This window comes from Lygodium microphyllum, chromosome 14, assembly GCF_053477565.2.
Source record: "Lygodium microphyllum isolate KBCC chromosome 14, Lygodium_microphyllum_v1.1.10, whole genome shotgun sequence".
In the NCBI taxonomy this organism is placed as follows: Eukaryota; Viridiplantae; Streptophyta; class Polypodiopsida; order Schizaeales; family Lygodiaceae; genus Lygodium; species Lygodium microphyllum.
The window spans coordinates 81,735,982-81,755,931 of NC_141148.1; the positions used below are offsets into that span (position 1 = coordinate 81,735,982).

The 19,950-nt window shown below is 48.9% G+C and overlaps 1 protein-coding gene across 4 annotated transcripts in view; it reads right to left on the bottom strand.

The window, feature by feature from the left end:
• LOC148025772 (vacuolar protein sorting-associated protein, putative (DUF1162)) overlaps positions 1–19,950 on the bottom strand; it is a 238,064-nt gene that overhangs the window by 118,154 nt on the left and 99,960 nt on the right. For all 4 annotated transcript variants that reach the window (XM_087693004.1, XM_087693005.1, XM_087693006.1 and 1 more), the window contains 2 exons: positions 1,490–1,610; positions 1,289–1,405 (listed from right to left, as the gene is read on the bottom strand). In XM_087693004.1, coding sequence (XP_087549130.1) covers positions 1,289–1,405; positions 1,490–1,610 — 238 coding nt within the window. The remainder of the gene's footprint in view (positions 1–1,288; positions 1,406–1,489; positions 1,611–19,950) is intronic.

Genomic DNA, 19,950 nt, shown 5'->3' on the forward strand with positions numbered 1-19,950 from the left:
ACCATCCCCCCTCCCCCAAACTTTTTTTTAAAAACATTTTTTAGAAAAGAGAGAAAAGCAAACCAACCAAAAAAAAAGGAACAAACAAACAAACAAAACAAAAAGCAAGAAATGTGAGTATATTATCCCTAAGCACCCTTTGAATCTTTGCTGATTCATGATTTTCCAGGTGGTCTTAGCTATCGATGGGCTTCCATCTCCTCCTGCTCGAATGAAGTTTTTCTAATGAGGCATTCCAATCAGTGAATGCAGGATTTAAAGAAAGTGCAATGAGTGCTAATGTACCGCATCATTGCCAAGAACTTCATTGGCCACTTCTACCTTCCCTACAAAGAAAGCAGTGCTCAAATATAGCAACCCCTGCCTGATACTAAAATTCAATGTCACAAGCGACTGTGTTAAAGAAAAGCCAATTATTACAAGTTGAATTGTGCAACTATTTGCGAAGGATAGGATGAGCGTTGAAGATATGTTTACTGAACCTATCCAGGAGGCAGTACAGACACCGTTTCAAACTAGAATTAAATTTTGTATGATCTGCATTGCATAATTGGAGGAGGAAAATATAAGGCAATAGAAACTATGCATTGTGCCTTACGCAGAAAAACAGCAGGTCACATATACAACAGGAAGCAATGGTGTTGACTATCCTATACTTTATTGTTCGCATGTTTGGATTATAACAACACACCATCTTGATAATTACAAAAAATGGAAAACATCCATTTGCCAAGCACTGTATATTCTTATGCTCAGGCTAATCTATGTATAGAAAACCATACAATATCTCACCAAAAGGGATGCAACCTCTTCCCTGGCATGTGCCCAAACTGTGTCCTAATGTGATTGTTGGAGAAGTGGATGTCTCATCTTCTGTCAACAATCACAGGGCCTCTTTCAAATAACCAAGCAAAAGTAGCCTCCATGCTCTAGTGATGGCTGCTGGAAACATGGCATGGACATTCATTCTCCAAGTCAGTAATTAAACTTTCACTATGGCATTCTGGATTGATGCTCCGTGGTCTGCCTCTGACCTCAACCTTTCCTCTAGCTGGGCTTCCAACAGCACCAGCTGTGTACTGAACTGTGTATTCTTTTCTCACTTTTCACAATTTGGTATCTACATTTCCCAAATCTAACACAAAAAATGTGGCAATGTGTTGGCCTTTAAGATGGATGTTTCTATAAATTGTAAAAGCCTATAGATACAACAAATTATGCACTAAAAACTTTGGTACAACTCAAATATATCCACTAGCATCGTTGCAAAGAGATGGAATTGGCTTACCATGCAGCTGCTAGCCATTACAGGGGAATGCTTCATAGTGTAAGGACCAGATATATTCAAAACACCAAGAACAAAAAAAAGTGCATCCAATGATGTCTCACTGATCAAGCAATCAACCTGCAAAAAGGTTTGCTATACATTGAACAGACACATGACAGACATGCATCCATCTATTTTGCTTGAATTGCAAAAATTCCTTACTCTCTTGAATCTTGCAAAAAGAGAAGCAGGCAGTTTAACACCCTGATCAGTGTATTGTGATTTTGCAGTAGTTCGTAACCGGTAGAAAATCTCTGTTTCAACAGGCTGCACTATCAATGACCTGAAAATACGCATCTCAAACAGAATGCTTAGGAAAGTATAAAAGCTGTACACAGTGAAACAGAACAAGCATGTCCATGTTCATTAATAGCAATTTGTAACTTCTCATTTTTGGTGTGTGATGTATGTATAGAGAAAGAAAGAAAGAAACTAAATTCTTGTCAAATGCATCCCAGCCTTCTTGCTATCAAGCACACTAAAAGAATACAATCATGACAAGTAATGCTAGCAGTTTCATCAGCTCATAAGTGAGACTGGACATGTGCAGTTGTGGACTAAGCATTGTAGTTTATTTTAGGTATATTTTGTTGTCATTATTCTGGTGATTTGGGCATTTATTGCTGGCCGATCTGTTTATTCTTTGGCATTATTTTATGCCTATATATTTTACTCCCTCCTCCTCAGTCTATATCATCTTCATCCTCTTGCAGATTCTCACTGCAAGTCCTCCTAGAGAGAGGAAGCCGGGGCCAATGCCCACACAGTCAGTGACTCACTGTTGTACGCAACTATCTTGTGTTTGGTTTATGGATTCCATTTCCCGAGCATATCTTTGAGTTCTCCTTTTGCAGTAATCTCTTGTTTTCTCTTTTCTGGTGTGTTGTACAGTCTACTAAGCAGTCTTCTACGCTTCCATCGCTACACCCACTTCTGGCATGGTATCAGAAATCCGTGTTCAGGCTTTGGGTGCTGTTTTCTGCTGTAGACAGTCTGCCCTCGCCCTGTCTTGCTCCTGATCAGCCTCCTATCTTTTTATTTCGCAAGTAAAATGTGGCTGATTATATTACTCAAAAAACTGATTACAACAGAGTGCTCATGCTCAACAGACTGGCTGGAGCTGATGCAAAGTCACTAATACATCATGTATACAAGCCTCTCAAGGCAGTCTAGGGGATGGGGGCAAGAAGCCACTAGGGGTCTTGGGGGGGTGGTTTGTTTGTTTTTTTCTTTGGGGGGGGGGGGGAGTGTGGTGATATATTGCCAACTGCAACCTGATACTCGCTGCAACACCTCCTCGTCCGCCATCCTATACACCTCTCGCCATGTCCTGCTGGTACGAGCCGGGCCGGCCTCCCACCCAGCCCACTGGATGTTGTTGGGTATTTTACTCACGCCTTACTTACGCCTACGCTCATATGGGAGTGTCGGTGATCAGTAGGACACTGGGGCACTTTTTACTCTCGGTAGGAGAGGTTTTTTCCCCCAGACTTATGGTCTTATTATCGTATGTACTTATGTGCTTATGTTACACACATTTAGGCACTTAGTGTGTGTTGGGTGTGAACACCCCCCTACAACCCTAAGGTTTAAGGGTTGTACTTTGTACTTTCAGATTACACTCATTTAGTCAATTCTCTTGGGTGTCGTGCTTCAACTCTGTCTCTCTCACTCTCACACTGTCTACTGAATCTGGCTGTACCTCGATCCTCTGCTCTCATAGATGTGGAGGCATTCACCTATCTGTGCCCCTTCCCAATCTTTCACCTAGGGGTTCCAAATCACCGGGGCTGACGGTCTATTTCCTCCTAACAGCCTGGGGGCCTCTCAATTAGGGCCTTTCAGAGGCCCTACCACACACGGAGTAAGCTACGAAGAAAGGGTCATCTGGGAGGGGTGATCTGGGCAAACGTGAAGATCCATCTCAAGAACGGCCTCCACTCCCCGCCACCAAGCCTCGGTCTACAATCCTGAAGGCCCTCTTGCAATAGGACCTTCCAGGTCTACCTGCCTAGTGTGAGACCGCGGACAACTAGCTTGCCCAAGAGGGTCATACTCTAATACTCTGGGTCGATGATCCCAAGCCCTCCCTCTGACCTATGTCATATGATGGTCGCCCACGCCACCTTGGCCCTGGAATCCCTGGAGCAATTAAACCCAGCCCAAAGGAAGTTCCGTACTAGGCGGCGAGGCTGCACTACGCACGATGAGGAAAAGCACCAACACGAAGCGATGTACCAGGCCGTCGTTAGGAGGACCTGGTTAGCCACCAGGGCTCGTCCAGCTAGTGAGAGGCGAACCGTGCTCCAGTAGGTCAGTTTCCTCTTAATAGAATCCAGGACAGGAAGAAACTACTGGGTAGGAGTGATGTCGAGTCCCACCTAGAACCCTAGGTACCGGATGGTCTGCCCTCTGTTCACCCATCTAAATCCCAGGTGGACGCCCCACTCCGTGCTGGAGTCCGGGTCTGTGAGGAAACCAACGGACTTTCGCCAATTGATTTTCGCTCCCGTTGCAAAGCAGAACAAGTCAAGAGCCAGCCTCACTCTCTCCAGCATCAACTCATCGTCCTCTATGTAGAGGGTTGTATCATCTGCGTACTTTGAGTTTAGCAACTCAATCTCCTCTCTCACTGGAAGTCAGAGGCCGCGTAATCCACTCACACGTGACCTGAGGAAGTGAGACACCACCTCTACGAAGAGTAGAAACAGGTATGGGGCCAGGGGGCAGCCCTGTCGAACCGATCTCTCCAGCCGAAATTTCTCCCCTCGCCTTCGGCCTATAAGCACCCTGCTAGTGGCCGATCTAAACAGGGCGTAGACCCCACGAATCCAAGCCTGGGGGAATCCCAACCTCACCATGGTGCCCTCTAAGGAAATCCCAGTCCACCCTGTCATAAGCTTTCTCGAAATCCAAGAGTAGTACAGCTAGTCTCTGCCCACTATACTGATCTCACTCTCATCGCCTCAAAGAAGGTAAATACATTGTCAAGGATGCTCTTATCCTGGACAAAGCCTGTCTGTGTGTCATGGATGATATCTGGAAGCACGGGGCATAATCGTCTACCAATCATCTTTGCCAATGCCTTATAGGCCACTGGCAATAAGGTGATCGACCTCCACTGGGAGAGCTTCTCCCCCTTTGGGAAGAAGACTGATAAGGCCTGCTGAGAGACTCCCAGGCATCTAACCTGAAGTGAAAATCTCCTGGAAGGCCCTAAGTAGGGGGTCCTTCACCACTTCCCAATAGGTAGTGAAGAAGGCCTTACAGAGGCCATCCTCCCCTGGGCAATTCTGCCCATCCTATGTATGAAAAGCCTCGTCTAATTCCTTCTCTATGAAGGGGGCTAGGAGGGAGCGTCCCATCTCCTCTGTGACGAGGGACGGGATGTGATCCCATACCAACTGTCTACATCTATGCTCTCTAGTTGAAACTGTCTCCTGCTGGAAAAGGCGTATGCAGTAGTCGGTGCCAATCTCCATCACCTCGTCTGGGCTAGAACGGGTCCTCCCATACTGATCCCGAAGGATGTGTATCTCCTCTCCTGTGGTGCGGGGTTGGTGCACCTGGAAGAACTCCCTGCACATCGTATCCCCCTTCCGCGCCCAGAAGGCCGCTGAGGTTCAGAATGAGAACTCCCAACGCCTGTCTTCTAGGCCAGCAATGGCTGCTCGCACACGCACCTCCTGCACGTGGAGGGTGGGATCCCTTGGTGCCTCCTGCAATAATCTCTGCGTGGCTGCAAGGTCCCGCCGTAGTTCTCTTTTTTTCCCTCCTATCCCACTCTCTGGTCCAAATCTGCTCTATCTATCTCGTCACCTCCTCCCTCCTATAGATCGAGTCAGGGATCCGACAGGATCGTGTGTCTAGGGCGGATGCTGGGGGTCAAGCGTCAAGAGAACCAGGCAATGATCGGACAACGTGGTGCCTGCCAACTGCTCAATCTGGCCTCCACGAGAGCAACCCCTCTCTCCCACATAAAACCTATCAGCCGCTACAGCAAGACTCCACCTAGCCACCTGTATCCCAAAGAGAAGTCGAACAACCTCTCCCTCCCATGGAAGGTAGGATCTCTCCACACATCACGTGCTCCGATTGCAAGCAAAAAGACCTCCCATGCCTCCATGCCTCCTGCTCTTCCCCAGCCATGCCCTGGTAGTTTCTGCCTCTACCCTGTTGGTCCTCCAAATCCTCTAAGTTGTTGAAATCTCCTCCAACGATCCAGGAGTCCACCTCTGGGAGTCCATCTGCGATCTCCACCCAGAACCTGCTGCGTGCCCCAATCTCCGTAGGGGCATAGACATTAAGGACTCCAATGCATGAGTCTCCAATATCCAGTCTGATCCATAAAACCCTTCCTGCCACTATTGTCCCGTGATCTCATACACAGGCGGTGAGACTCGAGCCAATAGAGGTGCATACGCCTCCACTTCTGCCGTGGGCACCTATGGCATACGTGTGTGAGCTGCCCGGAAGTACCTTCCCAACCTGCTGGGCTTGGGTGGGGGTGAGTTTGTGCTCCTACAAAAGCAAGATGTCGATCCGTCCAGCAAGGGCAGGCTGCAGCTCCTACCGAACAATCAACTTCCTAGAACCATGTGCCCCACTGAAGTGGAGACTATTCACATTCCAAGATGCAAGGTGTAAGCTCATGGGGAAACCTGTGACTGACCGAACAGACATCTGTTCGGTGTGGATATTGCTGATGAGGAGGAGAGACTGTGGAGCATGCAAGTGTGCTTTGCCGCCGGTCTGGATGGTGAACTCCAGTCCCCCATGGTGGCCCTCGGCCAAACGATAGGGGTGATAGATGCACCAAGTGGCACTATCAGTGCATCTATCAACCATGCTGAGAAGCGCGACTCTGTACACTGGTAGAAATGGGCCGCCTGTGCCGGAGGCCACTCGATCACATCCCTCAGAGCTCTCCACTGTGGGGGGGGGGGGCTCTAAAGATGATGCTCAAGTGTGGGACCTCGGCACTAACCCAGCAGTTAATGTCCATCATGCAACTAGGCCACTATTGTGCAAACAGTGCTAATCCTTCAGCTCCTGTCCACAGGGAGATGTGATCCACCACCTGACTCTTCAACTCCTCAATCTGTGTAGTCGTCCATTCCCCTAAGTGAGAGGCCTGAAGAAAAAAGGCCTAGTTTGGTCCATCCGGTGGTGCTAGTAGGTGGACCTTGCCCCTCCTTGACTTACGAACCACAAAGATCCTCACCTCTAGAGGTAGTGGGAACTCTCCGCGCTCCTCAACTCTCAAGTAGGACCATGGGCCACTGCGGAAGAACTCCTATGGTAACAACTGTGTCCTCTTTTCGTCGTGTACCTAGGCACGTAGCGTTCTGGTGGGGGCGCTAGTGCCTTATGCTCCCTCCGACGTGAAGAGCTTCCTTGCAGGCCAGCTGCACTATGTGGTCCATGACTGTTACTATAGGGGAACCTACAAAATGTGGACCAAGGGTTAGGCCTTGCGGTAGGATAAAACCATTCGCATGGAAGGGATTATACAGTGGGTTATCAAGTGCATATGACAAGGAGGGGTGAGGTGAGGCATGCAGTGTTTGTTGTAGAGGGATGACCCCAATGATGATATTTGTCCCACTTCGATTGCAGAGGGTATTCCAGCTATAGCAAATCTTGGCTTATACTAAGCTACGTGGGCTAGTTGTCATGGAGTGGAGCAAGGCTCATCCCCAGAGAAGGATAGACCGAAAAGGGAAAAGGTGTATAGAAGGGGACGGTGCCTCGTCTACACCATCAGAGATGTTGGTTAGGGCTTCATTTGGTGGTAATGAGGAGTGCATGCCCTCCACCTGGAGGTGGGAATGGTCACAGGACTTCTAAATGTGTGGTGAGAGGAGGACCTGAGGATCTCAACAAGTCAAACCCAACTCTTCTCCCTGCCCTTGACTATCATTGCTCATGTGTGTTGATATTATCTATACAGGGTCACAAAACTCATTGTTTATTTATGTACATATTTATTAATCCATGTCACTTCATGAGGATAATAACCAATTGTAGAACTCATGATTATACTGGAGTGTGGCACACACATCCAGTACTCGTGGCAGCTTACTCAATAACAATAGATATTTTACTCGGTGGGGATGGGGGGAGGGAAGGGAAGAGGATCGAGGGATGGACGGAGATGCATGGCGGGTGGGTGGGTGGGTGTGTGTGTTGGTGGGGGAGGGGGGGGGGGGGGGGGGGGGGGGGGGGGGTCTTCTCAGGGGACTGTGGGAACTCAGGCACGGTGGTCTGTGGCGCCGGTGGAGGATGTGGGAGGCTCCGGTCCTGCCGCGTGGGACGGATAGGGAGAATTGTGTAGGGCTCTACTGAGGGGGCGTCGCATGCCTGCTTGCACCGTGCTTACGAGGCTGGGTTTGATAAGCTGGTTGTATCCCCCCCTACCGTCTCCCTCTCTCTCATCTTTGGACCCGAGTAAAGCCATCGGCGTCCACCTGCGCGCCTGTCGACGGAGTCGCCTTGGCACCGAAACGCGTACAAACTACTGTCTGGTGTCCAAAATCGTGGCACTGCCCTGGTTGCCCAGCTAGAATGACCTGCTGCCTAAAGAAATGCCCGCCTGCCTCAATCTTTAGAAACTGAGGGATATTCTTGACCTCTTTCATTGCCACCCGTACCTTTGGGACTCCTACTGCTATCACTGCATCCGTGAAAGACGCAGGAAGGACAGTGCCGAAGAGCCGTCCAAAGTCTTCCACCAACTGGCGATACTCAATCGCTAGGGCGGGAAAAAGAAGGGTGACCGGGTGCCGAAGAAACCTGTTGTGGAGTGCAAACGCCTCCACAGTAAAGACACTGTACCAAGGGACCATGTATATGACCCCTTTCATGGACGCATATGGTGCACTGGCGAGTAACTCACGAGCTGCGTCCGCCGAGCTAAGCCACACCATGAAAATCCCTTGGCCCAATAGGGCCGCCTCCACGATTTGCGTTGTGCCGATGTGCAACGTGGAGTAAAGCCAGTCCTGAAGCTGGGGTATGTCCTACTACCTGACCATAAATCGTTGCTTCCATTAGCTCCACACCTTAGCTCCGATGGCTAAGAGCTGCTCCTCAGAGAGGACTACGCGCAAGGTGTTTGACTGGGGGGGCACTCGTAGAGTGCGCCGGCGTCTGATCAGAGGTTTCCATTGCGCGTCCCTTCTGAGAGAACTACCAATCACGTCGCGGTGCTACCTGGGGGGGGGGGGGGGGGGGGGGGGGGGGGGTTTAGGGGGGTTGATGTAGATAGAAGGAGCAACTCGAGGGTGGAGGGGATCAACGGTGAGAGAGGGGGGGACGAGAAACTGCTGTTTTTGATCATCTGCGGCTGGGTCCGGGGTTGGGGATGGGGGGAGCGTGCCAGAGGGGGGAGACCTGGAGCAAAAGATAGCCTTAGGGGGGTGGGGGGTTGCGCCGAGCGTCCCGACGGTGCTGAGCTCTCGCGTTTTTTTTTGCAAATGTTAACAATTGTGAGGAAAAGTATTAAAACAGCCTAGGATCATGATCAGCCTCCTATCTGCTGCAACCCAAATGACCTGTCCGGACTACAAATTGGCCTGATTTTTGGCCCTTGCAACCTGCATATTATCTCCGCTGCCTGCATTTCCAATTTTATGCATTATTTTAATGTTGACACCTGCACTTAATCACTATCTGTCTGCATTTTGATCTGTGTCTGCAGCATTTTCACCATTTAATGCTTGTGCAAACTAACCAACACGTTTTCAGTCTTATGACAGTGTTTTCTGACTAGTTTCACCCTGTTTATCTCAGATTTTGCAGTCCTTTTCTGATCAGCTCCTCTTGCACTACGTCTGAACTCATCCTCCGCGCAATCATTGTTGTGATTAGTTGTACTCTCTCTATTCTTTATCTTCTCATCCTTTCCTCTCCAAATGGCACCTCCTTCCTATTCTACTAATAACAAACTTCACGGCTTTTATGGAAGATGGAGCAAGTGAACAAGAGAGAGAGAATCAAGATGTGGGAACTCTAACAATCGCAATGTGTGGCCAGCCTTCCCTTAAACAAATATCATTGAAAGAATAAAGAACGAAGTGATAGTGATGGGTGATCGTCACTTGCAATGTATATGTGTGCGGATACTATCAATGTAGTGATAGACAAGTAGTGTAAGCACACGCCTCTATCTCCAACAACCTTCCACTTAGAGATGAATGTGTCCCTAGTGAGAATATAACAAGAAAAAAATGACAGCAGTATAATAAGATGAGAAAGGACCTCATCTCATCCAATGCCTATTAGCTTTCTAAGCAAGGAAAAATACTCCATTGAGAGACTTTTAGTGAGCAAATCTGTAGGATTTTGATCAATTGAGATGTTGACAAGCTCGATGGACTTGTTCTCAATGATCTCTCTCATAAAATGGTAACACACCTCAATGTGCTTTATTTTCGCACATAGGATACCGAATTCTTGGCCAACTAAATAGAACTCATAGAATTTGAATGTAGTGTAAGGAGGCCTAATCAAAGAGTCTCCTTGCAAGTCTTAGTGGTTGTAACATACTTTGCCTGTGTAGTAGATAGAGCAATGCATTTTTGCACCATGGATATCAAATAAAGAGCATCTCTAGCAAAGGTGAAGACATAGCCAAAGGTGGACTTTCTATTGTCTCCATGTTATTATAGTGTCAATGTATTTACTTAACATGGAGTGCTGTTATGAAAGCCTGGTTTGTGCAACAGTGCTTGTGGTATGTAGTTTCAAGAGCTCTGAGCGTCCTTAGCCTCGCACTCCTCTTCTTTATGATTGGAACAAGGACAACCATGAGAAAGCTGTGGTTACATGGGATTGCAATGATGCCCATGCATATTCTGCTCTTCTTTGATGTATCTCCAATAGAGTACTACTCGCACTCACCTCCTACAAGATAGTCTCCACAGTATGGGAGAAGCTTCAGATGGTGTACAAGGCTCCATCAACCATGTGTGCAATTACTCTCTATGGAAATTTTTTGCAAGTAAAATATGGCTGATTATATTACTCAAAAAAAACTCATTACAGCGGATTGCTCATGCTCAACAAACTAGCTAGAGCTAATGCAAAGTCACAAATACATCATGTATACAAGCCTCTCAAGGCGGTCTAGGGGGAATGGGGGCAAGAAGCCATGGAGGGGGGTGTATCGCCTTACTCTGGGACTGCCTGCCTGCATCACAAAAAACAGGTCATGGCCGCCCCAACTACACATGAAATGCAAACAGAGCTCCTGACAAGCCCTGGACTCACCCTGCATCTGATCCCATCAGCCGCGGAGGGAGTGGATGATGGAGGTCCAGAGCTCTGCTAAGGTCGCCTGTCTGAAAGTCTCTCTCTGTCAAAAGCCTCCTGACACCGCACCTTTCAGATATGCCAACCAGTAAGACTCCATATGATCTCCCATACCTCAGAGCGGTCTAGTGTGGGCTCCAGTACCTGGCAGATGGGTAGAGCCTCCAAACCGACAACTGCGTACGACCCTGCCTTGATAATGAATATCGTGTCATGCATCCCGGCCTCGTACAGAAGGTGACAGCCTTGGCTAACTGCCTACCAACAGAAAGCCCCCCATGAGATACATCCAAGGCTAGGTGCTATATGGCAAAGGATGTGGCATGCTCCTCTCCACACGAGCTGCGCCACCTCACACGACCAAAGGCAGTGCTTTGGGGCTTCCAAAGGCTACTATGTGAAGGGCATACAACCTCCCTCCTTTTGCATCTGGGCAAGCCAAATTCCCACCGCCAAGCCTCCATGTGCCACCAGCCATAAGAAATACAATACCCTCCTTAGCCTCCAACTATCCCATAGGCAGCGCCAAAAGGTCCGTCGGAAAGGCTCTGTGATACTGTGCTCCGCCAAGTGCCTGCTACATGACAGCACCCAGTCCATATCCTCCTGCATCAGTACGTGTCTGCCATTCCTGGCAATGTACTCCAAGAACCTCAGTGGCTTCTTGGCGACCACAATGGCCGACCATAGCCATACTCTTGGATCCCACTCCAACTCATCAAGTGGCTTGCCCTCCCAAATCCAAAGGCGCCACTCCCTAAGCTTTTTCCAGAAGACAAAAGGGTCCAGCCCCCATGTCTTCCCTTGAAGGCCAATCACCCGGATCCTCTTACATGAAAGGACAGCTATCCCCTCATCCTACTGCCCTCTGTCAAGAGCCAGACACCCCCCCTCCTGTATGGTGAAAAATGTCCCAAGTGGAGCGCCGCCCACTCTACCTGCCACCTGCAGGGGGATACCTGCTGGTGAAAACCTAGCAGCCCATACCTCCTCGGGCTCTATCGGTTCTCGTATCGGGGGCGCAAGCCACTCCTAAGGTATTGTTCCCGCCATATCCTGATAGTACGAGCCAGGTCAACCTCCCAACCAGCCCACTGTATGTGGGGACACTCGCCAATCTGTGCCCATTTCCAATCCCTGACCTGGGGGTTCCAAATCACCGGCTAACAGTCTATCTTCTCCTAGCAGCTAGGGGGGCTTTGGATTAGGGCCTCAGGGAGGCCCTGCCACATGTAGAGCAAGCTACGTAGAAAAGGTGATCTGGGGAGGTGATCTGGGCTAACATGAAGATCCATCTCAGGAACGGCCTCCACTCACCGCCAAGCCTCGGTCTACAATCCTGGAGACCCTCCTACAATGGGACCTTTCAGGTTTGTCCTCCCGGTGTGAGCCCACCGAAAACCAACTTGCCTAAGAGGGCCATGCTCTGATACTCTAGGTCTATGATCCCAAGCCCTCCCTCTGACCGATGCCGTATGATGGTCGCCCACGCCACCTTGGCCTTGGAATCCTTGGAGCCATCTGACCCGGACCAAAGGAAGTTCCGCACTAGGCGGCGAAGCTGCCCTACGCAAGATGAGGAGAAGCACCAACACGAGGCAATGTACCAGGCTATCCCTAGGAGGACCTTGTTAACCACCCAGGCTCGGCCGGCTAGTAAGAGGCAAGCCGTGCTGCAGTAGGTCAGCTTCCTCCAGATAGTATCGAGGACTGGAAGAAATTGTTGGGCTAAAGTGATGTCGAGTCCCACCTGGAACCCCAGGTACCGAACGGTCTACCCTCCGCTCACCCATCTAAATCCCAGGTAGATGCCCCGCTCCGTGCCAGAGTCCGGGTCTGTAAGAAAACCAACCGACTTTCGCCAGTTGATTTTCGCTCCCGCCTCAAAACTGAACACCTCAAGAGCCAGTCTCACTCTCTCCAACATCACCTCATTTTCCTCTATGTAGAGTGCCATATCATCTGCATACTCTGAGTCTGACAACTCAGTCTCCTCTCTCGCTGGAAGTTGGAGTCCACGTAATCCAATCACACGTGACCGGCGGAAGTGAGCCATCGCCTCTACAAAGAGTAGGAACAAATACAGGGCCAGGGGCAGCCCTGTCGGGGCCGATGTCTCTAGTAGGAACCCCTCCCCTCGCCTACCACCTATGACAACCCTGCTGGTGGCTGATCTGTAAAGTGCGGAGACCCCACGAATCCAAGCCTAGGGGAAATCCAACCTCACCATAGTGCCCTCTAAGAACTCCCAGTCCAGCCTATCATAAGCTTTCTCGAAATCCAAGAGTAGTACGGCCAATTTCTACCCACTGTGGAGAGCACACTCTATCGCCTCAAAGAAGGTGAATACATTGTCGAGGATGCTCCTATCCTGGACAAAACCCGACTGTGTATCATGGATGATATCTGAAAGCACGGGGCGTAGTCGCCTACCAATCATCTTTGCCATTGCCTTATAGGCCACTGATAACAAGGTGATCGGTCTCCACTGGGAAAGCTCCAACCGATCTCCCCCTTTGGAGAGAAGACTAATAAGGCCTGCCGAAAGGCTCCCTGGCATATGTATTGAAGTAAAATTCTCTTGGAAGGCCATCAGAAGGGGGTCCTTCACCACTTCCCAGTAGGTAGTGAAAAAGGCCTTAGAGAGGCCATCCTCACCCGGGCATTTCTGCCCATCTTGTGTATGGAAAGCCTCCTCTAGTTCCTTCTCTGTAAAGGGGGATAGGAGGGAGCATCCCATCTCCTCTGTGATGAGGGATGGGATGTGGTTCCAGACCCATTGCCTATATCGCTATCCTCTAGCTGAGGCTGTCTCCTACTGGAAAACGCATCTGTAGTAGTCACTGGCAATCTCCATCACCTCATCTGGGCTAAAACGAGTCCTCCCATACTGATCTCTAAGACTGCATATCTGCTCTCCTGAGGTGCGAGGCTAGTTCACTTGGAAAAACTCCCTGCACATCGTGTCCCCCTTCCACGCTAAGAAAGCTGTTGAGATACGGAAAGAGAACTCTGAGCGCCTATCCTCTAGACCAGCAATGGCTGCTCGCGCGCACACCTCCTGTGCGTGGAGGGTGGGATCCCCTAGTACCTCTTGTAATAATCTCTGTGTTGCAAGTTCTCATTCATCTTGCTTTTGTCATCCCCAATTTAAAATAAATTTTCAATTTCTCACATGTCGATTCGTCCGACAAGGCAGGCTAAAACTCCTACCGAACGATCAACTTCCTGGAACCACGTGCCCCACTGTAGTGGAGACTATTCACATTCCAAGATGCAAGGTGTAAGCTCATGGGGAAACTTGCGACTGACCGAACAAGCATTTGTTCAATGTGGAGGCTGCTAATGAGGGGGAGAAACTATGGGGCATGCAGGTACGCTTTGCCGCAAATTTAGATAGCGAACTCCAGTCCCCCATGGTGGGCCTCGGCCCGAACCATAGGGGTGATAGATGCTCCGGGTGGTACTATAAATGCATCTATCAACCATGCTGAGAGTCGTGACTCAGTACACTAGTAGACACGGGCCACCTATGCTGGGGGCCACTCGATCACATCCCTCGAAGCACTCCACTGTGGAGGGGCTCGAAAGATAATGCTCAAGTGTGGGACCTCGGCACCAACCCACCAGTTTATGTCCATCATGCAACCACGCCACTGCTATGCAAACAGTGCTAGTCCTTCTCCCATCCACTGGGAGATGTGGTCCTCCACCTGACTCTTCAACTCCTCTATCTGTGTCGTCGTCCAATCCCTTGAGTAAGAGGACTGAAGGAAAAAAGCGTAGTTTGGTCCATCTAGTGGTGCTAGTAAATGGACCTTGCCCCTCCTAGGCTTATGAACCACGAAGATCCCCACCTTTAGAGGTAGTGGAAACTCTCCACGCTCCGCAACTCTCAAGTAGGACCATGGGCCACTGCGGAAAAACTCGTGGCAATAGTTGTGCCTCTCTCGGGAAAGTGTGGCGGGCGGCGGATGCAGATGAGCTCATGGCTGTGTGGGAGGGGGAAAATAGCTGGTACGAGGAAGATGTAGATGTGTGTGGCTCATCACCTCCTGTGGGAGAAGGGGGGGTGGGTCTTTTGGGGGGGGGGATCATCTGAACCGGGGGTGGATCGGGGGCAGTGCCTGACAGGGGGGTGGGTGGGGGGAAAGAAGATCGAGGGATGATGGGATGTTCAAAGATACATGGTGGGTGTGGAGGGGAGCAGGTGCCCCTGGAAGGGGGGGGTGGGGGGGGGGGCGCTGTTGTGGGCCTAGGTTAGTGGGGGGGAGCATGGGAGATGGGGGTGTGGGTGTGGGTGTGGGTGTGGGTGTGGGTGTGGGTGTGGGTGTGGGTGTGGGTGTGGGTGTGGGGGCTGTGGGATCTCAGGTGAGGTAGTCTGTGCGCGGGTGTGGATGTGGGGGGCTGCGGTCGTACTGGATGGAGCGGGCAGGGAGGGCTCTGGAGTGCTCTACCGAGGGGGCGTCGCTCACCCTCTTGCTCCCTGTTGTCGAGGCTGCGTCTGAGGAGCTGGTTGCAGCCCCCTTGCCGTCTCCCTCTCTATCGTCTCTGGACCCCTATGAAGCTGTCAGCGTCCACCTGCGGGCCTATTGGCAGAACTGCCTTGGCTCCGAAGCACGTATAGTCTATTGCCCGATGCCCAAAGTCGTGGCAGCGCAGACACTGCCCTGGTTGCCCGGTCACAATGACCTGCTGCCTAAAGAAGTGACCTCCTGCCTAAATCTCTAGGAACTTTGGTATACTCTGTGTCTTTCACAGCCACTCGTACCCTGGGGACACCTGCAGTTGTCACTGCATCCGCGAAGAAGGAAAGAATAATTGTGCCAAAGAGCCGTCCAAAGTCCACTAACTCGCGGTACTCTACCACCAGTCTGAGAATAAGTAAAGTAACTGGGGGTCTAAGAAATCTGTTGTGAAGCTCAAATGTCTCCACTATGAAGCCACTGTACCAGGGAACCATGTAAATGACCCCCTTCATGGAGGCATAGGGTGAGCTCTCCACTAATTCATGAGCTACGTCCACAGAGGTGAGACGAACCATGAAGATCCGTTGGCCCATGAGGACTGCCTCCACGATCTGCGTTGTGCCAATGCGCAGCATGGACTGAAGCCAATCCCGAAGCTGGGCCTTGAATGGAGTGTGTCCTCCAGCTCTGTGGCACGAACAGCCAAGAGTTGTTCCTCAGAGAGAACAACGCACAGGGTGTTTGACTAGGGGGCACTCGCAAAATGCACCGGCGTCTAACCAGGGGTTTCCATTGCTCGACCCTATTGAGGACCTACCAATCACGCTACCGTGCTGCGGGGGTGGGTTGGGGGGGGGGAAGGAAATGATGCGGCTTTCCTAGCGGTGGAGTAGTCACCACGAATGGCCAGAGCCCAGTGGAATACTTGAGTAGGGGCTACCGGACGGGGGCCGCGCAGCAATGGAGGCGGAAGCACCGCGCGCAAGGTGGGGGTTGGGGGGGGAGGGGGGGGTGTGTTGGGGTTGTTTGGTGGTTTTGGGTTGGGGAGTGGGGGGGAGGCGCTGGCGGAAGAGGGGAAAGCTGATGAGAGAGGGGTGGCCGCAGCGCAACAGAGCGGAGGGAGAGGGATGACTGGACGGCGGGAGGAGGAGGGGGCAAATGCTGTGGAAGGCGGGGGGGAGCTCTAGGTGAGTGCAATGGCAGCGCTGGATAGGCGCAATGGCAGCAGAGGCGTGATGCGGGGGCAGCGTTCGTGATGCAACGGGCAAGGAGCCGTAGAGCATATGATGATCGTATATCATGTCCATTACTCTCTGTGGATAGCTCTAGCAAATGAAGTTTGAGCCAAAGGACATCCAATCATTCTTATTTCATGTTACACAAGTACAAGTTTAGCTTCGGCACATGCAATCTATGCTTCCAGGGGATCATATTGTTGGGATTGTGGTCTACAAGCTTTCACCGGAGCTTAATGGGGCAGCCATTGCTTTGCAAGCCCAAACATCATCAATGCCAGTGAGATTCACATATATCCTCAATGCTCCTTGAGCACGAGGTCTTTGCAATTACAAGGGCAGCTTCCATCTCAATATGGTAGTTTCAATGAGGCATTTGTAGCTTCAGAGAGGGGTGACAAGAAAAAGAAATTGAAGGCCCAATGCTATCACTGTGGTAAGAAGAGACATTTGCGCAACGATTGTAAGGAGTTAGCACTTCGAGGAAGAACAAGGAGAAGGAGAAAAAGAAGCAATAGGATATGGACTCCTCTAATGAGTCATCCTCCTCCTCCAAACTCTACTCAAATCCTCGAGCCAAGGCAAAGGCCAAGACATGGAAAGAGTCATCTTCATCAAACTGAGGGAAAGGCTTGGCAACCCTCCTGCTGCTGATTTCTAATGTGCAGATTATGCGGTCATCCCTCACAACCCTCCAATGCCAAAGAGGGAGTGTGAGAGGGTGGTGAGGTGGGGCAAGTGAGCCTCATCTATACAAGTATACAAGTACAAAGGATTCAAGGAGGGTGTCATGAGGACGTGAAATTTTGATGCTTTGCTTAGCATTTGATTAAGTGTTAATCAAATGTCCAAATGTGAGGTCCACATGTGATATGCCAGTTAACTATTTCACAATGATAGGCCAAGGACCCTGAGATGTCAATGGGTGTCAAAGGCAAAAAATTGTAATAAAGTATCCTTGACACGTACTAGGTAGTACTCAGTGTCAAATTTTGGCCTAGAAGATTTTGCTAGCCATCAATGTTAGTGGTGACACTAGGAACTAGGCATTAATTCATTAATAGATCCTAGTTGAGGGGCTAATAAATGTTTAGAATTGCTTGGATGTTTGTGGTGACATTAGGAACTAGGTATTAATCAATTGACTAATACCGGTTGAAGGTTAATAAATGCTTAGAATTGCTTGAATGACAAATTGGCCTAGCCAACAATGTAGTTGTTGGTTGGAATAGTTGATTTTCTAAGCAGCAATTAATAACTAAATTGATTTTCAGAATTTTAATTCTGAAAATTAATTTCATTGGGTTGAAAAATGCATTTAGGAGGCTACCACTTGGCAAAACTGCCCATACAAGTGAGGGAAAGGCAATTATAGCCTTGGTGGTACCATCATATAAGGCTCAATATTCAGCCTTAGCTGAAAATGCAAGTAGTCTCTTGTTTTGGGCTTGACCAAGCAATTGGAGCTAAGCCCAAGGATTTCGAAAATGTAACCACCATGGGACACCGCGTGTCCAAGTTTCTAGCATAGTCAAAGGGACTATTCCTTGATTGAAAGACAAGCAATAAGAATCAATACACTTAACATACCTTAATGCATGCCTACATGTAATCCAATGAAACTACTTAGGCGTATTGAAAATTTTGCTTAAGATGGAGACTAAATAAGCTAGATCTGGGAAGATATGGATAAGCCACAAGATTTTTCACGATTGAACAATAGTTGCGCTCATCAGGTGGTGCATCGGAGTTTAGTTTTGCACTTGGTTCTATTGGGGTGGCCACCGATCATATATCAAAAGGATAGAAACTAATCAAAAAACTAAAGGGTGTAGTTTTGTTGACACACAAAGATAGCCTCTAAATGCTAGACAACCTCCATGCCCAATGTCATGAGGACATGTATTTTTGAAACCTCACTTAGCATGTGGATTAATTTTTAATCATGTGATTAAGTAAATATTATACATGTGAGGTGCAACTAGGATTAGAGTAAATTTACGAACTTGGGACCCAAGAAAATCACAGGATGTCAAAGGCAAAAGTTGCTATAAGTTATGTTGCACAGGTACTTGGTGGTATCTGGTGTCAATTGTTGGCCTAGGTCATTCATTTGACCATAAATGTCAGTTGGTGATACTAGAGATGTGGCGTTTAATGGTACCTAACGCCAATCTAATGGTCAAAGATGACACAGAGACACTTGGGACTGGAAGATGCCTAGCCAATTCAATTATTTTCTAGTTAGATTATTTTTTTGGGCACCGAAATAATTATTAGATTAATTTTCAGTAATTAAAGGCTGAAAATTAATATTTAATGATGGATAATGTTGGAAAAACCATTTGGGAAGGCTGCCACTTTGCAAACTTGCCCATACAAGTGATAAAAGGCTAAAGAAGAGGGAAAATGAGATCATTCTTGCTGTAGCAAAGGTGGAAGAGCTGTGAGCAGCCATGGCCGGCCTATTTTCAGCCATTGCAGCCAGGCACGAGTGAGTTTTGAGGAGGCGATTGCAAATTCGAACCCTCCACAGTTGGGCAATTGCATCCAAGAACAAGGTGACAACTGATTTGGATGTCTCAATTGTAGGCGACAACATTTAATATTGTTGTGGCAAGGCAGCTGTTGCATTTGACTGATTTTCAGTCATTCTTTGCGACAAAACTCTGAATTTACTCTCTCTACAGCAATCTCTCTCATCTCCCAGCCATTTCACAACCTTGCTCCGAAGATCTCAACATTTTAACCCTTGGAGGCTGAGAAATTGCAAATTTCTCTGCTATAAATCCTAATTTACAGCAGAAATTAGGGTTTAACAGCAGGCTTGGGAAACGTGTAAGAAATTGGAAGCTCTAAGACTTGGATTTTTCAGGACTGAAGGTGAATTTCAGCTAAATTCGAGTAGAGGACTAGCTAGCCATTGAATTTGGGGCATTTCCATCATCTATGAAGTAGGTGAAGGTCAATTAAGTGCCCGAATCAAGGGGCAAAACATATTGAAGACTTGCTGGTCACTTTGGACAGCAAGGGGAGTTTGGATTGCGAAGGGGATCGAGAGAATCCCATTGTAAATCAACTTCTTCTTCAATAAAGCTAAAGAAATACCGAAAGGGGCGCCAATTTTGGGGCCAATCGGGTGTGCATTGTCCAAGATCAATAGGTAAATTTGAATTTTCAGATTTGCATTTATTGTTTGCTGCTGTAATTAAGTTGTAATCAGGGATTTACCACCCATCCACGGAAGGAAGGCTGGTTTCACCCAAGAAGTATGAGAAGACTAACGTTGGCCATCTTGAACATGGAACTTAATTGTGCCTTTGGGTGGAAAACAATGGATGTGTCTGAGCCCATGACCAATAGATCATCCACTTACAATAGCACATAGCTTCCTCATCTAGAAAACCATTTAGAAATGTGCTTGTGCTTCTTGTATACGACTATGTTTGTACTTCTCAAGATCTACCCTACCTAGCCAGTTCAAACTGCTCAAGTTCCTTCAGATTGGGGACAGCTTTGCTACTGTTCTATCTCTTTCACAACTCTTGAAAAAAATGAAAGAAATACCCCAAGGGACATGTGGACTTGTGCGCCAATAAATATT